The sequence below is a fragment of the Mustela nivalis genome (genome assembly GCF_964662115.1).
Source record: "Mustela nivalis genome assembly, chromosome: 6".
NCBI classification, from domain to species: domain Eukaryota; kingdom Metazoa; phylum Chordata; class Mammalia; order Carnivora; family Mustelidae; genus Mustela; species Mustela nivalis.
In genome coordinates, this window is record NC_139025.1 from 117370126 (window position 1) to 117388585 (window position 18460).

The 18460-nt window shown below is 57.3% G+C and overlaps 1 protein-coding gene across 1 annotated transcript in view; it reads right to left on the reverse strand.

The window, feature by feature from the left end:
• CSPG4 (chondroitin sulfate proteoglycan 4) overlaps positions 1–12047 on the reverse strand; it is a 35168-nt gene extending 23121 nt beyond the window's left edge. Inside the window, exon 1 of the mRNA XM_082735832.1 lies at positions 11847–12047. Coding sequence (XP_082591958.1) covers positions 11847–11934 — 88 coding nt within the window. The 5' untranslated portion in view covers positions 11935–12047. The remainder of the gene's footprint in view (positions 1–11846) is intronic.
• Between the last annotated feature and the right edge of the window lie 6413 nt (positions 12048–18460).

Here is an 18460-nt window from a genome sequence, read left to right on the forward strand (position 1 = left end):
CCAACCTTGACGCCCCTTGCTGTACAGAGGAAGCAGGAGGGAAAATGAGAGGTTTGCTTCAGAAGTGGCTCAGAGTCCACCCAGGCTGCAGGGCAGGGGCGGGGAGGAAGCTGGGCCTCAACGGAGTCTTTGTGCAAGGCAGGCTGCTCCCCAGGCCTGAGGCGCAGAGGGGTGGGGCTGCTGCGTGTGGAGCAATACTGAGAGGCTTTTCCTTGCCTTATAATTTTCCTTCTTGTGCAGGGAGATGGGTGGATTTCCAGGCCCTTCTCCACATCCCGTCTCCCTGGCTTTCCTGGCCCCAGGCAGGTAGGGAAAGCTTAGTGGGCCCAGGCTGAGAGGCAGGGGATCTGGCAGGGAAGGGAGCGAGAGACCCTTCTCACCCAGCTGCTGGGCTGCTGAGCAGCCCCTGCTCCCCACCAGGGTCTCTGGGACAAAGCTCCCCTGTTACAGGTGAGGTAATGAGGCTCAAAGAGGATGCTTCTGGCATTGAGGCCGGGAGAGGAGCAAAGCGGGGCTGGATCGGAGCCCCTGGGCTGCGGCTCTGAGCCAGCTGGTGTGGTATCAGGGAGGGCCGTGTGCCCACAGAAGCCGTGGGGGGGTTGTTGTTGCGTGTGCGAGTGGAAGTGGGGCATGTGCCGGGCTCCAACAGGAGGAGGGTGTGAGAGCTGGCCAGCTGCCCAGGAGACACACTTTTTCCCTTCCTGTCCTCAGGGGCTCCCTGGGGGGCAGGGGGGAGGGGAGAGAGGAAGGGAGGGGAAAGCATCTGCTTTTCTGGGGCTGGTTTGGCAGCCGGCCTCTCCTGGTGTGGCTGGACGGGCCTGGTTCTGGGGCTGGCTGGATCAGGGAGGGACCTTCTTCAGGCCTGGCTAAGAATGGCCAGTGATAAATGCTGGTCGTGTCCACTGGGGACTTGGAGACCAGGGAAGAGGGTGGTGGGGCAGGGGGCCTGGGTGAGGAGCTTCCCCTGGGGACGCTGTGGGGCCACCCCCTCTCTGGGGCTGAAGCCAGAGGCAGGACACAGGCGGAAGCCTGTTGCTCGTCCCCGAGCTCCCCTTCAGCTCTGGGATGAGAAACCGCTAAAGGCACGGCCCTTGGGGAGGTGTCCTGGGGCTTCCCCCAGCCTGGCAGCCTGGGCTTGGAGACAGTGAGTGTGTCAGCTGGGGTGGGGGATTGGCGGAAGCAATGACTGTTGATCTGGACACAGGCCTGGACAGTTTGGCCCAGCCTGCGCTCAGGAGTCTGTGCGCCTTGGAGAAGCCACGCTAACCCTGCCTTAGTTCCTCCAACTGAAATACAGGGGAGAGAGGTGGGATAATCTCACAGATGGCAGTCACCTATCCAGGAGACTGGGGGAAGCAGGGGCTTGGGACAGTGTCCCCCCCCCCCCCCCCGCCCAGCCACATGCCGCTGTGGACAGGACAGAGGGCCCATACCCCCTGTGCAGGACTCCTGCCATCCAGGAGTGGGCCGACAGCAGAAACATCAGCACGTAAGGGAATACAGGGATCAAATGGAGGTGGCCCTTGGCCCCTGGGAGGGATTTTCTATGGGCTGGCCATAGACAGGCTGAGTAGCAAGCTTCCAGCATGGTTTGGATGCCTGCAGGAGTGCGTGGCCTGGCAGGGTAGACTGAGAAACCCCAGAGTCCTTGCTAGGGGGCTCTGTGCTACCCAGATTCCCCCAGAGATCCCTACCCTGAGACCTCTCCCCATGGACGGGCCCAACTTCTCTGGGAATAGGTTCCTGCCTACTACTCCCCACAGGCCAGGCGTGTGTCCCACCACTGTGCTCTCTCCAGGCCAACCTCTTCTCTCGCCTGGCCTCAGACACAGGCTCTTCCTCATGGCACCCACATTTCTGTCTCCACACCAAGGCTCCGGGGCTCTGGGCCTGCCTGCCAATGTCTCCCGAGACATCTGCCCCAGAAACACCCAGACGGACCTCCAAACCCTAGCCCACCCATCTCAAGCCAGACTTGGTGTCATCTCTCCCCAAACCTGCTTGCCTTCCAGAGAAGGCCTCACCGCCTACCCATGGCCCTGTAGAAATCTGAAAGTCATTTTGGACATTCTCCCTCTTTCCTCCCCATGTTCCAGCCATCCTGTCCCTAAATTCTCTTTCCAGTTCATCTCCCCCCTCTGCTCCTCTGTGCCATCCCACTGGGCAGATGGTCACCAGTCCCTGCTAGGCTTAATGAATTTCCTGCCTTGTTTTGCTAATAGCAACCATTCTTAACCCAAACTGGAAGTCGCCTTGTCACTCCCCCCCCCTTGTCTGAGAGCCTTTGATGGCTCCCCATTGCCCCACAATCCAGCCCCAACCCTGGTGTGGCACTGAAGGTGCTGGGTCACCCTGTCACAGCCCTGCCAGGCTTTCTTGTTCACCTCCCGGGAACACCCCATGCACGTGTCAGCCTCATTATTAGACCTTGCGCTGTTTTCCGTCCGTACCTGACAGGTCCCTGCTCCCAGACTTTGCTCAGGCCAGCTCTACTTTCCTTTCGGCGGGCAGAATTCCCTCCTGCTCCTTCAGGAAGGAAGCCTTCTCCCGGCCTTCCCCACAGCCCACAGTTCCTTCTCTGCATTCGGGGTGCAAAGATCCTGAGCTGTGGCTTGGGGAGTTGAGCTCCTGTTACCTCTCTCTGTCAACAGTGGTGTCTCAGGAATAAGACTGGCGCCACTTGGGGAAGGGAGATGGAAAGCAGGGAGGTCGAGAGGGGTGGCTGTGTTCTCCAGCTGAGCCAGCGGCAGAAGCCAATCTGGAAGCTTGCCCTCAGCAGGTGGGGGGAGGGGGAGGGGGACCATGACTGGGATGCGGTGGGGGACTGCTCCAGCCAGGGAGTGCTTTTCTGGGCCCATGGTGATAGAGTCTGGTGCTTGTTTTTAAAGAAAATAGAACCAGAGCCCCTATTTATAGCTGGAGGCCATGGCCACAGACAGGAGATGGCTGGGGCTGAGGCTGTGCAGGCTCCTGCTCAGGCAGGGCTGGGGGTGGGGTCATTCCCAGGCCCCCTGCCCACCCCGCCTCAGCCTCCAAGGAAGTGCCTGTGGGATCTTGACATCCCCTACCAAAGGATGACAGGATGACAGGATGTAGCCTGTGCTTCGGGGGCCAGGGAAGGAGGGGACTTGGGTGAGGGGATGGAAAATTTCCCTCAGGATGGGTCCCTGGGGCCCAGAGCCCCTTATGGGAATGGGTAGAGGTGAGGGTGTGCTGTGTGTGCTGGGAAGGCCCAGGAAGGCCCGGGAAGGCCCTGTGTGTGTGTGGAGCCGGATGTAGAGGCTGCACTGTGGGTTGCCACGGGGACTGGGTGAAGGAAAGGGGACAGAGCAGGGTCAGAGACATGGGGTGGCCAGACAGAGAGACAGCCACGGGGAAGAGACGGAGGGATGAGGGAAGAGAGACCAGAGCTTGGTTGGCCCTGTGAGGGCTGGGGATAGAGGAAGCCCAGAGAGATCTGAGGGGGAGACCTCTGTGCCCTAGAAAGTCTTCATGGCATTCTGGGCAGAGGGCCCATAGTCTGAGCTGGAGCCGGTGAGGAGGGGCAGGAATTAGGTATCTCTGTGGCCTGGCCCACTCCCATCCCTGCAGGGCCCAGGGCCTTAGAGACCCTCCACCCCAGGGTGGGAGGCCCAGACCTGTTCTGAGGCAAAGAAGTGCTATGGGGGCTGGGCTCACCTAGATGGGCTTTGTCACCAAGATTCCTGAAAAACTGTCCTGGGCAGATGAGGTGAGGTGGTAGCAGGGGTGTTGGAGACAGGTCTGGGCTCTGGGGCGGGTGTCCCTGGCCTGGAGGTGTTGCAGGCGGAGGCTGTGGTCTGGGCTCACACTTGCTGCCAGCCTTGATCCGGACCCCTCCCTGGGTTGTGCCGTTGGAGGCTGTGGCCTGGCTGTGGCCTGGCTGTAGCCTGGGGCTCGTGTCACGGAGCCCTCGCCACAGCCGGTGACTCAGACAGTTAAAAAAAGGAGCTGCTTGGAGTGGTGACTCAATTGGCTCTGGAGGGCCTGGGTGGGTCCGGCTGGTACAAGATGGGGTGGTCCGGGTTTATTTTTGGCTGGGTGGAGCTAGAGCAAGGGGGTTGAAAATGGGAACCGGGGGCGGAGCAGGGCCGCTACTCCCATCCTGGGAGAGCCCTGGGGCTTCATGCCCACTAGGGAAAGTGGATTCTAGGTGCCAGGGAGCTCGGGCAGGCTGGGCTGCCCCTTCGCCCCCTTGCAGGCCCAGCCCAGTTCACTGTTTGGCCCCACACAGGCAGCTGGCTCTCTGTGCACAGAGGCAGAGCCCAGTGTCCTATTGTCAAGGGGCTTTTACAGCTGACCTTGGGGACTGACTATCCTACCCAGATGCCCAGAGAGGTAGAGTCTGCCTGAGGCCACACAGCAGGGCCAGGTATCCCAAGGGCTGTGGTAGCAAGGCTGACTCAGGGTCCCCACCTCTCCTGCCTCAGGGCTGTCAACATTTGGAGGGATGGGCTCTCATCTGGGTATCTGGTCCTGGAAGAGTTCTGGAAGAATTCACCGGGGCCTCAGCTGGGCACCAGATGCCGAGAGAGGGCGCCTTAGCCGGGGGCAGGCGCCTGGATGCTATTAGCGCCCATCCGGGGAGCGGGCCGAGCTCGCCCAGTGCTCTGCTGAGAAGAGTTAATTCTAGAGGGTGAAGGCAGAAGATGGGGGCCCAGACCCCACCCAGCCTCTCAGCTAGAGTGCCCCTCCAGCGGGCATGGCCCGGCTGCTCGACCCGCTCTGCGGCCTGTTTCCAGGACTCACGTGGCCTATCCCACACCAGCTCTGATCTCGCACACAGGGACTCGGGCATCAACAACATCCCCAATGGGTCCGAGCTGCTCAGAGCAGAGAGGGCGCTTGGCTCCCTTCATCTGCATTCTGCTCCGTGTGACACAGGTCCTCCTGCCTAAGGAGTCACCACTCCTTAACAGACCCCATGGGAGCGCTGGCGGTCATCTCCCACCACCCCTCTAGAGGGGCCCCAGGGCGAAGATGGGTGTCCAGGTGCCCTATCCTACCAAAGTTACCGCTGCCTGCTCATTCTCTTTGTCCGCACCTGACAGGCTCTGAGTTTCATTTGGTGGTTCTTTGAACACAGACTGGTTGTGTTGTACCCAGGACCAAGGGTCTGTGTCCAAGGGACCATTAGGCTTTGGGGTGAGGCTGGGGAGGGCTGTCCCACTTCTCATCGTGGGAGAGGTGTGTGGGACTCAGCGGGGTGAGGCGGTCCGATGCAGGACCCCTCCCCTCTACTGAAAGGTCCTGGGCTGGCAGGAAGCCACTGGCTGCTCACTCCCTTGGGGATCCACCTTCCCCTGTCTCTGAGTCCCACACAGACTGGCTCACAGGACCGCCTCATCCAGTCCCCCACCTTGGCACCTTTCTCAAAGATTCCCCTTATTGCTGGGCCTGCCCCAGTCCAGAAGACAATGGGAACAATAGAAAGGCAGCAAGCCCCTAGCTGAGCCTTTACTCTGGCAAAGGGCTTTGATCTTCAATGCGCACTAGAGGTCAGAATCATTTAGACCCATTTTAGAGAGAAGACTGAGGCTCAGAAAGGTCACTCATCGAGGGGTAGGGCTGGAATGAAATCCTGGGCTCCCTAATGCCCTGTTCCTTACCACCGTGTGCCTGACCTCCCAGCCCTCCCACTTCCCCCAGCCCTGCAGAAGTTCCCGGAGCTGAGGACTCAGAGGAGGGAGAGGTGGGGCCCAAGTCTGAGGAGCGGGAGGGGGCTTGCTCTTAGCTGCTCCAAGGCACCCAAAAAGGGTGATTTGTTTCTTCCCTGACCATGGTGGGAAGTGTGTGTGTGTGTGTGTGTGTGTTTCTGGGCCTGTAGCCTGCCTGGCCAGCCTCCAGCTGCAGGAGACGGGGACCGGCCCCAGCTGCTGTGCACAGAGAAGAGGCAGGGAGGGGCTGGAGTCGTGGGAATGAGCATCCTGGGCCCACTGGTATTTATAGCTGGCCCGTCCTGAAATGTGGGTGGGGGAGGGCTGCTCTTAGGTGGGAAAGGAAGTTGGTCTCCTCTCTCCAGCCTCCTCCTTCTCCCCAGAGAGGAGGCTGGCCTGGCCAGAGGTCCTGCTTCGGCCATGGAGCTGGAGGCTGTGAATCCTGAGTTGGGGGCTTTTCCCAAGACCACTGGCTGAAGTGTGGGGCACTCTTGGCTGTGTGTGCACGTGTGCACACACATGTGTATGCATACCTCCTGGGCATCGTACTGGTGGGGGTCCTGGAGCAGGGGGCAGAAAGGCTGTTGGCCCCACAGACAAGGAGGGCAGGGCCCCAGAAAGGGGGAAGACCAGGCTGTGGACCTCAGCAGTCAAGGGTTGGGAAAGACCCACAGGGTGGAGGAACAGGAGCTGGGCCTTGGAGGATGAGAAAAGAACAGTGGCAGGGAACAGCTTGAAGAGAGGTGGAAAGGCACCAGGGATATGGTTATCATACGGTGGCCGAGCTCATCGGTCATCCTTTGGGACCCAGGATCACCTTTAGTGTAGAGGCTGATAGATCAGAGTGGGGGAGAGGGCCCAGCAGAATCATGGTGTCTTCTGGATGCTTAGGAATGTCCCGTTTCATTCTAGAAGTGGCAGGAGTGGGATGCTGGGGCAGCAGGGCCAGGTCCCCAGGCTTGCCTGGGAGGAAGCTGGGATTCTGTGCTGCTCCCCGCCCTCAGGCCCCCGGACTTTGCTCCCCCTGGGAAAGGACGCCTTTCAGGGGCCTTTCGTATCAGTCTAGATTTGGATTCTTTGAAAACCAAGATGTTCTTCCTTGTATCTGACCCGAGTCTTCCCTGCTCTCAGCATGTTTCAACTCAAAGCAACTGCTTGGCTTTCCTGTCTTTTTTTCTTTTCTTTTCTTTTTTTTCAAGCCACAGAACACGTTATGAAAACTATATCATACACAAAACCCAGATCTATGTAAACCTGCTCCGGAAGCTGCTCTGTGTGGCTGGGGGCGGGCTGGCCTCCCCCTCCACCCTCCTCCCCACTGCCACGCTCAGTCCCCTCTGGATGAAGAGCCCTGGGGCATCCCAGGCATAGTGGGCAAAACAGTCACTGCGCCCCTCTGTGGGTTCAGTCCTATATGGAGCAAGCCAGTGGAGACCTCCGAGGAAAGCAGAAGGGAGGTCTGCCTGCAGGGAACGGCTCGTCCCGTGGGCAAGGCCAACACCTAAGCCAGATACACGGACAGAGAGCCAGGAGGCTTCGCCTGCACCCTGCTAAGGACTTGGTGTAGGACACTGAGAGTAGCTGCCCCTCCCTGGGCCCATTTCCCTATGAACCATGGGAAGCCTCTGCAGTAAGGTCTGGGAGGGGAGGCAACTCCACTACCCACCACAACAGTGAAGCCACAGGAGACACACACTGACGTGGGAAGGCGCAAGCCGTGGCTGGAGGCCTGGCTTGGGCACCAGGGGGCTGGCAGAGCCGGCTGTTCTGAGGGCCAGGTGTGGCCGGGTGTGGGCAGGAGCTGAGTGGGAGGAAGGGATGGTCAACAGGACGGGCACTGTTCAGAGCTCTGCCCCCAGGCCACCTCCATGGCAGCCCTGAGTACCACTGCCCTCCGTCTGGGACGAATGTGGCTTCATTTGCTACCCCAGCTACTGAAGGGAGTGGGGGACTTTCTTGAAGAGGATTTGTTTTTTCCTTGACAAAGGAGGGAGGGGCTGGAGAGGTGAGGTGTGGGGCACAGGAGCAGAGTTCTAAGGTCCTCGGGGAGCTGTCTCACCCCTGAAGACCTGTCCCTCTCCCCTGCTGCGGAGGCCTGGGCCCACTGGTGAGTGACTGCCACAGGCCCCCCACGTGGGCTGCTGTTGAGGGGAGTGACAACACTGCGGCCTGTGTGTCCCGAGGCCAGTCCCTGCATTTCTCGAGCCTCAGCTGGGGTGCCTGGGTGGCTCCTCTGCCTTCAGCTCAGGTCATGATCCCAGGGTCCTGGGATCGAGCCCTGGCGTTTCCTCATCTCTAGAATGGGCACAGTCCCTGGCTTGCGGGGGTGATGTGAAGCTGCGTACAACAGGGTAGCTGCTCCTGCCCAGGATTTCTCTGGAGGTGAGGGTCCAATTAAACATAGCTCTACCCTCCCCCTGTTTGGAATAATGCACCCTTCTGAGAAGCGAGAGAGCCAGGCACCTCTACCCCAGAGAGAAACCAAGTACAAAACTGTTCATAAAAAACTCCATGTGTCCCCAGCACTCATCTACTTTCAGTAAGAATGATAACAGCGTAGGGGCGCCTGGGTGGCTCAGTGGGTTAAGCCGCTGCCTTCGGCTCGGGTCATGATCTTAGGGTCCTGGGATGGAGCCCCTCAACAGGCTCTCTGCTCAGCGGGGATCCTGCTTCCTTCTCTCTGCCTGCCTCTCTGCCTACTTGTGATCTCTGTCAAATAAAATGAATAAAATCTAAAAAAAAAAAAAAAAAAGAATGATGACAGGGTACTTTTGAATCCCACCTGAAGCTTGCACCTGGAGAAAGAGTCTTAACTCTAGAAAGCTCTATGGACCCAGGCATATGTCAGGGCAAGGGGGAAAGTTGGAGGCTATGGGGGAGTAGGGTGGGGTCCGGAGTTGGGGGAGAGGTTATAAAGGGGCAGAGGGACCAGGAAGGTAGCAGGCTCAAGTCCAAAGGCCCCCCTGTTCAGTTGGTCCTGGTGCTGAAAAGGAGCCACAGCCCAGCCCAGCCCAGCAGCCCCTGCCCCCCCTCTGGCCCTCGCCTCCTCACCCCGGGCCCCACCCAGCCCAGGTCTGTGAGCACGGCCACCGTGTTCGTGTTCGGAGCTCTCATACTTGTGTGCACACCCACATCTGAGTGTTCTAGTGAGTGTGTAGTCAGGCCTATTTCCAACTCCCCCTCCCCTGCCTGCCCCCTCCCGGGCAGCACGCCCAGTTCCCAGAAGCAGCCTATACACTTCCTCTGAAAGCTCCCTGCACAGCCCGCTCCCCTCGGCTGTCCCCACCAGCCGCCTGGCCCACCTGGCAGCCCCCACCACAGACCCCTGGGCGGACAGCACTGAGAGACTCTTGTCTTGCCACAGAGGGCAGGCGGACGTCGGATGGGGGCTGGCTCAATTATACTTGGTTCTTGAACAACTTTTCCAGAGCCTGGGTGGGCCAGGCCAAGGGCCTGGCCTCTGCCCTGCCCCAGAGGCCCCGGGGCAGTGCGCACGCGCACAAACACACACATCTCCAGCACCATTGCTCCCCAGAGGATCCCCAGAGGCAGAAGAATCTACCCGACTCAATTCCTTGAGTCCATGGCTCCAGGGTCCTGTTCTGTGGGACTCCTCATCAGGTCGGAGTCCTCACCTGGGAAATGTGGAGCCCTCCCAGTGGGGTACTCCTGCCCTACCCGAAGTCCTACTTCAGCCCCTCACCTTCTGTCTGGCCAGGTCAGAGGCGTGGGAGCCACTGTTCCTGCAGGCTCTGTGCCCACTCTGAGCTCTCAGCTGTACTCATGCCGTTCCCCTGGCGGGAATGCCAAGTCCACATCAGCTCAAACCGGTCTCCCCCACTGCTCGTCCCTCTGCTGAACGCCTCCCATAGGGCTCAGAAGAAGCTGGATACCACCCTGGCAGAGTGGCCCTTAGCCCAAGCTCCCACACAGGCGGGGCGCTCCCCCAAAGCAAGGCTTCCTGGGTTGCTGGGACTCTCTGTGGGACCTAGAGCACTTCACTTCCTCCTTGGGGTCTCAGGTTCCCAGTCTGTACTACTAGAAGCTTGGCCCAGGCAGTCTCCAAGGGTGTTTGACTCCCAGGCCTCATGATCTAGGTGTTCTGGAATGTTGATGAACGCAGGGAAAGCATCCTAACGTGCCTCACTCTGGTACCTGAGACCTCTAGGGCCTTTGCGGCTCGGGGTGTCTAGGAGGGATGGGAATGGCGCCTTCCTCAGGTAGGGGCCGACCCTATGCAGAAACTGGGAGAGGGTGCTGAGCCCAGCAGGCGTTGTGACAGAGATGGACTGTTGGAGGGGAACTCTGCCTGGGAGGGGGAGAAGATTCCCGCTCTCTGTCCCCTTCCCATCTCCAAATTCTTCCTAAAGGCAGAGATTGGCTTAACATAAAACACCACTGCTGCCATACTACTTTCCTGCCTTAAAAATCTTCGTTGGCTCCCCGGTGCCAACAGGGCATAGGCTGTGGGCTATATTCTGCCATTTAAGGATTCTGTGCCCCAGCCCAATGGCTCTTCCTGGCTGGTGCTCAAAATAAGCCTTCTAACCAGGCTGCTGCCTTTCCTGTCTCAACATGCTCTTCTCACATCCACCTCAGTGCCTTTGCTCAGGCTGAGCTCCTGCCTAGAGTACTGACCCCTCTCCATCCTCCAAAGCTTGGCTCCAGGATCACCTCTGGCCTGCCGCAGCCTGCCTGGCAGTTTCTCTTCACCATACTCTTCATCTGGATTTTGCAGACGTGACGGGAATTGCTGTTTGAGTTTTAATTTGCTTTTCTGCCTCCTGCATGAGTTCAAGTTCAGCCCATCCATTTCCGTGCCCTCCTCATTGCCCAGCACAATGCTTGTACATTGTTGATGCAGAGAAGGTATTTGAGAATGGCTCTCAGTTGAAGCCCAAGGGGATGGGGGTGCTGGAATTTCTTGGCTGGAGGCCACAGACTGGGTAAGCAGCCCACTCCAGTCACCCCAGATGGCCCCTTCCCATCTCTCCGGAGGCCCAACCCATCACCCAGGCCCTGAGGCTCTGAAGGAGGGGGTCCCTGGGAATGGGAGCGGAGAGCCTGGGGACCCAACTCTGACTCACCCCAGTGGGGGGTCCTCCCCTGACTCATTTCCCTCTGGGTACCTCGTGATGCTGTCCGTTAGAGCTGGCTTCCCCATCTGATGGGGAGGAGGGTGTGGCCTGGGCCCTTGGGAAGGGAGAATCAGGCTCTTCCTCTGCTGAGAGTTGCTCTTGGGAATGGTCCCGAAAGATGTAGGCTGAAGTACTGATTCATACATGGGTAGTGATGACAGATGGGCCCTGAGGCCACGGTTCTTATGGCATAACTAGACCATGCCTTGACTCAAGGAAGAATGCCATCATGGCGGGATTTCTGGCGCGTGACAGAGAGGAGACGCATCCTGGTGCCCCTCAGAAGGTGAACCGTCACTCAGTCTCTGCTGGGGTCAGTCACCAATGCCAGGACAGGAAAGTGTGGCAGGGGTTGCCCAGGGGCTCTCTGAGGGACAGGCCCCTGTGGGGGTGTGGGATATCTGAAGGGATGCTGAGGCATGGGTGGTCTAGCAGGAGCTAGAGACGAAGGCAGGAGGAAGGTGGTGGTGAGGAGGCCGTACAGATTTACCTGGGGACAAGGAAGGGGGCCAGAGCCCTTGGAGGAAGCCAGAGGAGGCTGCAGGCTGTAGGTACACGTGGGGCCCCATACAGGGTGGGGCAGGGCGGCTCCCTCCCCATTTTTCGCCTTGTAGCACACCCCGTTCCTAGCCCTGGCAGCTGAGGCTGGGGTACTGGCTTCTTGCTGTCACAGAGTGTCCTCTGGGCACCAGGGCAGTCACCAAAAGCCTGTGGGCTCAGGGAGCCCAGACAGCATTGCGTGGCCCTGCTAGGTTTAGCGGACAACCGTGTGTGAAGCCACACCCTAGACAGTCCGAGTGGGGCCAACCACAGATAGCCAGAGCCCACGGAAGCCCCAAGATGGAGAGCTGTCACTGGGGAGCCTGCTTCGGCCCCAGAGTGGAACTCCCAGAGATCCCAGCCTGGAGGAGCAGAAGAACAGCCCCTTCCCTCCCAGTCCGGGGCTGACTTCAGGGCCCTCCTGTCCCTTTTTTCTGCCCCAGGAGCCCTCCACAGCTCCAGCCAGGCCAGTGGTCTCAGACCCCTTACTCACCTGTGGATGACAGTCTGGCTAACACAGCCAAGGTCAAAGTCAGGGCCAGGGCAGGGGCCAGAGGCGCAGGCTGCTGGCCTGAGCGCATCGCGGCGGTCTGTGCGGCAGGATTTGCCAGGAGCTGGGACGCTAGAAGAAAGGCGCTAGCGGAGAGAAGCTTGGAGGGTTGGCTCAGCCGACTCGGGCTGGGGCTCTGGAGCAACCCGCTGCCACAGCCTTACTTAACTCTGGGGGCGGGGCAGGCGCCAGCGCGCGCTCCGGTTTCAGGACGGGGCTCCCCCGTTGGCCCCCCTCACCCCCAACTTTCTTAAAGGGCCAGTGCTGGGCTGCTCCTCCCTGTTCCAGGGTGAGAAGACCCTTACAGCTCCGCTGGATCCAGCCCCTGCCCTGCAGATCAGGAACAAAGTCCCAGAGGAGCCAAGACCCCTGGAGGTCTGACCCAAGGGCTCCAGGAGACCTCCTCTGGGTCTGAGCTGGGTTAGCCCCACTTCTTTTTCTCCTGCCCTTGCAAGGATTGGGGTGTGTGTGTGTGTGTGTGTGTGTGTGCTCCAGGCCTAGGAGGACAGGCGCCTACCAACACACAAACTGCTTTTGGGCTGCTTTCCTTTAAGGTCTCCTTGGGACTCCATTTGGACAGAGAGGCACCAGCCTGAGGTTCTGCTCTGTGTCCCCTGGCATTGTGATCTTGGCCTTCTCTGCCCCACACAGCCTCCATTTCCTAGTCTATGAAAGAGAGATGTTCCAGACTCTCCCACAAGGCAGTATCATTTGCCTCAAAATGACCCCACAAAGTGGGTAAGAACCACTCCCTCCCTCCTCCTCCCCCAACCCCATTTTACATTTCATGGAGGAGAACGTTGGCTCAAGAGCCAGAAGCCGTTCTTACCAGGCCCCAGGTGGAGTGTAGGTCCCTGGCCCTTTGGGACTAAGACTCCCAGTCTCCTAACTCCTGAATCTGGGTGTTCCAAATTCCTAGAGCTGCTTCCTGGAAATCTGGCCGTGCATTAGATTCTGCATTAGATTCTACCCGACAGCTTCAGGCTGGATCCTGCTCCTCTTGACTCCCTCTGAGGCAACAACTTCAGCCTTGCCCCAAACAGGAGGAGAAAAAGCGATACTACCACAGAACTTCCAGCATGTAGAGGCTCTGCCCGCTCTGTGCAGAGCCCCAGCATCGCCGGCCTCAGCTTCTCTGCCCAGCAAGTGGGTGGAAGAGCACCCCCACCGTGCTTTTCCCTCCCTTCTTTCATCAGAATCCCTCTTTCTGAAAACCTGGGTGTTTCAGTCTGTTAAGCGTCTGCCTTGGGCTCAGGTCATGATCCCAGAGTCTGGGGTTGAGTCCTGCATCCAGCTCCCCACTCAGCGTGGAATCTGTTTCTCCCTTTGATTCTCCCCTTTCATGTTCTCTCTCAAATAAATAAATAAATAAATAAATAATATATTTTTTAAAAAAGATTTTATTTATTAATTTGACAGACAGAAATCACAAGTAGGCAGAGAGGCAGGCAGAGAGAGAGGAGCAAGCAGGCTCCCTGCCAAGCAGAGAGCCCGATGTGGGACTCGATTCCAGGATCCTGAGATCATGACCTGAGCCGAAGGCAGAGGCTTTAACCCACTGAGCCACCCAGGCACCCAATAAAATATTTTTTAAAAAAGATTTTATTTATTTATTTGACACAGAGAGATCACAAGTGAGCAGAGACACAGGCAGGTGGGGTTAGGGAAGCAGGCTTGCAGAGTATTTTTAAAAAAAGATAAAACTAAAATTTTAGGGGTGTTTGGGTGGCTTAGTCGGTTAAGCATCTGCTTTTGGCTCTGGTCATGATCCCGGGGTCCTGGGATCGAGCTCCACATTGGGCTCCCTGCTCAGCATGGAGTCTGCTTCTGAACCCTCTCTCTCTGCCCACCACCCCCAACCAGTTCATGCTCTTTCTCTCTCAAATAAATAAAGTCTTAAAAATAAAAAAAAAATCCCTTTTCCACAGCTGCTTGCTTCCGCCCACCCCCACCCCCACCTACCAGCACTCTCTTCCCAGCCCCTGCTTACCTTAAAATTTTTTATAATTAATTACAGTGTAATGTTAGTTTCAGGTGTAGAGTCTAGTATTCAACACTTCCGTACATCAGCTAGTGCTCATCACGGCACATGCACTCCTTAATCTCCATCACCTGTTTAACTTATTCCCTACCCACCTCCTTGCTGGGGACCATCTGTTTTCTACAGTTAAGAGTCTGTTTCTTGGGCATCTGGGTGGCTCAGTTGGTTAAGCGGCTGCCTTCGGCTCGGGTCATGATCCCAGCGTCCTAGGATCGAGTCCCATATCGGGCTCCTTGCTCGGCGGTGAGCCTGCTTCTCCCTCTCCCTCTGCCTCTGCCTGCCACTCTGTCTGCTTGTGCTCACTCTCTCTGACAAATAAATAAAATAAAATCTTTAAAAATAAAAAAAGAGTCTGTTTCTTGGCCTCTCTCTATTTCCCTTTGCTTGTTTGTTCCTTAAATTTGTTTCTGTTTCTTAAATTCCACACGAGTGAAATCATACAGTATTTGTCTTTCTCTTATTGACTTATTTCATTTAGCATAATACCATCTAGCTCCATCCATGTTATTGCAAATGGCACGATTTCATCCCTTTTGATGGCTGAGTACTATTCCATCGTGTGTACATGCCACATCTTCTTTTTCCTCTCATTAGTCAATGGACTGCCTCCATATCTTGCAGCCAGAATGAGGGAGTAAACACAGGATGCCTGTATCCTTTCGAACTCATGTTTCTGTTTTCTTCTTCCTGGCAGGGGAAAGACTGCATCTTGGAGGGTCAGTGTTTCTGTACAGCTGAATACCTAGAAGTGGAAATACTGGATCAGATAGTACTTCTATTTTGAGTTTTTTGAGGAAACATCTGTATTGTGTTCCAGAGAGTTCAGGCCCTCTCCTTGTCCAGCGACTATCCTACCCTGTGTACCACACTTCCTAATTTGCCACAAAATTGAGCCCCATTTTGCAGATGAAAAAACTGAGGCTGAGAGAGATCAAGGGCCTTGAGCAAGTCCACGCAGCTGTGATCAGGTGGTACCAGGACTTTTTTTTTTTATCTAATTTATTTATTTGATAGACAGAGATCACAAGTAGGCAGAGAGGTAGGCGGGGGGTGGGGGGTGGGGAGCAGGCTCCCCGCTGAGCAGAGACCCTGATACAAAACTTGATCCCAGGACCCTGAGACCATGACCTGGAGCCGAAGGCAGAGGCTTAACCCACTGAGCCACCCAGGCGTCCCAGGACTAGGTCTTTGACCTCAAGCTTGGTGCTCTTAGCATACAGCTCGTCTGTGTGGTGGTTGTGAGTGCTGATCTTGAACCCAGGCCCTAAGTTTAAATCCCAGCTCTCCTACTGGAGCTGTCCAACTTTGAACAAGTTGCCTCACCTCAACTGTGGCTCAGTTTTCTCATTTGTGGAAATGGGTTAGTGAAGATTAAATGCATTCAGGTACCTCACGTTGCCGGCCCAGGGGCTGGCGTGCAGTAGGAGCTCCACAAATGCTTGTCTTTTCCTTCTCTGCAGCCCTCACATGCCCCTGCCCTTTATGGTTGGTACACAGCTCCACACTCATCACCTCCTCTGATGAAAAGTCAGTCCCTTGAGGGCTGAATTTTCCCTGCCAGAGGCAGCTGCATACAGTAAGTGCTCAATAAATGTGCACTGAGTTTGACTAAGAAGCTGGTGCTGCTGTTCTGTGGGGATTTTGGCAAACAGAAGAACTCCCATCTGGTTCACCCTAGGAGGCCTGGGGCGGGGCTGTGCTCTGCGGGTCGTGGTCTCCGGTGGCAATAAAGCCATTGATTCCACAACTTGTCCCTGTTTTTCCTCCCCAACCCCAGTCAGCAAAACACCTGGTCCTTGTTAGGGGCTAATACTGGCCAAGTGTGGGCCTAGGGTTGGGGGCGCTGCTGGGAAGACTGTGTTGGAGGAAAAGAGTTTTCCTTTTAAGAATGAAAAAAGAAGAGAAGGCTGCTGCTTCTTTATGAATCAAAAACTTGGGTGGAGATTTCTACCCGCCCTGTCGCCCTCCCCTCCCTTCTCCTCCTTCCCTTTTCCATCTTCTCTCTCCCCGATCCCCACTCCCACGCACGCACATACATTTACCCACCACTACCAGGAGTCCTTTGTGGAGCCTCCAGACGGAGTTCCCGCCCACAGCCCACAGCCCACAGCTGAGGTTCAAGTCAGGATTAGCGCGCAGCCTCCCCCAGCCTTGTTGCTAGCTAGGGAGAGAAACACAGCCCCGGGAAAATAGTGGCAACCAGCGCAGCGGTCATAACCCACGCTTGCTTCTTTGCTGGGGCTTCCCAGCTTACAAAACAGTCACCCCGGCTCTTGACAACCCTGGGAAGTATGCGTGTTGGGAGCTAGCGTTCCCTTTGCACTGACAGGAACACTGAGGCTCCAGTGGACATGGTAGCAGCATACGCAGGCTGGCCTTTGTTCGGCCTATAGCCCGGGACCAGAACCCCGGGTTGGTGCGGAGTGATGTCACGCCAGCAGACTGGCAGAAAGTTGAGGCCCCATGTTGCTTTGGAGCTGATCCCTGACCGCCTCCTACTGTCTCAAGAGCAAAGGTTGTTGGAGATCCTCCCCGGCCTCCTCAGCATGCCTCCCTGGGTCCCTGAAGGCTGGGTCCTGAGCAGAGAGGACCAGGGCCTCCCTGGGATCTCCCTGGCTCAGGCCTTCTCTCTCTGCCTTCTAGCCTTTGCCATGAAGTCTTCTGGCTTGGGCTGGCCAGCTGCCCTTGGTGGCCATCCTGGATGGCCCCTGCCTCCCCAGCCGTTTCTCACCCTCCTCCAGGAAGCCCTCCCAGTCCTTCCTGCCTTTCCACAGACTCCCTGGAATAATGATCTCTGAATTCTCTGAGTGCCTCCCAGGGCATTCCTAGCCAGGTCAGGAAGTGTGACTCCCTGTGTCCCCTGCCCCTGGACTAACTCCTTCTCAGCAAAGCACAGGACAGTACTCGGGGCAGGGGAGAGGGAAACTCAGAATACACTCGAAGAACGAAGAAGGATGCCCACAGCTCAGCCAAAGGAGGATGCATGTTCTGAAGCTTCAGGGACCTGTAGTATGGGCTGCCTCAGTTTTTCTAAGTGATCAGCCTCTGCAAGAACAAGAGAGCAGCAAGCCCAGCTTAAGCCACTTCCCTGCCAGCAGAGTTCTGCTATGATGCTGGCCAGGGACTCCTGGTCACTTTTACCCTCCATGCTTCCTGGACTCAGTGTGAGCTCTGACAGCAGCTACGGCCTTGTCCTGCCCCTGGCCAGCACTGGGCCTTCCAAGTGCCTCTGTGTTTTGCACTCCGACCACATGCACTCCACCCAGGGAACCCTTGGTCAAAGCCAGCAGCTGGCCAACAGTGGGTGCTTCTGCCCCAGATGGGCTGGTGTCTGCGTTGGGGTGTACTCCAGCTGCCCAGGTCCTGCCCTTAGGGAACTGGCCTTCTGCCATGAAGGACAAAGACCGACCCCAGGCCGCTGCTGTGCAAGGGGACACAGGTTTTTGGCTCCAGTTCTGTGTCCCTGTAGTTTCATGGCCAGGGGCTCCCAGGCCTGTGCTTCTGACCAGGGGCCTCTGCTAGGAGTGGTCTTGCTTCTGTTCCTGGCTGGAGGCATCTGTGAGACTCCTGTAAGCCCGGGCAGCCAGGCCCAGGAGGGGCGGAGGCAGCCATTCCCAACAATTACACAATTCAGGAGCTGAAAATTTGTGCCTGCTGTCCTCGGGAGCCAGCTTTGGATGGGAGGCTAGTGGCGGGACTTTGCCCTGATTGGGAGCGGGAGAGGGCTTGGAGCCACACCCAGGCCGAATGGGGGAGACAGGGGTGAGGGGTGGTGCAGCATCCCCTCCATCTCCGGTCCCTGGGGCAGGCCACACCATGTCCACAAAAGCCTGTGGCTTCAGTGGCTATGAGCAGCTGGCCACAGCTGACTCCCCTGGGACTGTGCTATTTCTAAATATTGGTTCATGCTTTTAACCCCTGCTGCACTCCATCAGTAGACATCGGCTGCCTGCAGAGAGTGTGTCTGGGAGGGGGAAACCAAGAGTTCCGGTTTGGATGGAAAATTCGTGAACATACTTGCTCAGAGTCTGGCCTTTGGGGGCTAGGGCAGGGCTCCTAAAAGAGGGATGAGAAGTACCTGCTTAGGACGGAAATGAGGTTTGCGACGGGCGTTAGGAGACGTGGGTCTGGGCTGGCTGCTGGGCAGGGCAGTGGAAAGAATGTCGGGTTAGGAGCCAGAGGTCCGGGTCTGCCAAGCTGCTTCTGTGTGGCTGCAGGCGAGCCACTTCCTGTCTCTGTGCCTCTTCTCTCACCTGTAAGTTGTAGAACTACCGGGTGGGGTCTGGGGATGTTCTCCAGCGGAGGCGCTGGGCCTTACAAACTGAGAAGGGGCAGTGCCTGGTGGTTATGATGTTGATGCCAGGATCCTGCCCTCTGCACACCTCCCAGGAGCCGCTTGAAGGAACGGCAAGACTGACAACTGAGAGACGGCCAGGGGGAGCCGGCAGGACAGTCTCCAGTCTGAGTGCGGCTCAGTGCATAAACCACCTTCCTCGAGAACACACAGCTTGGAGTT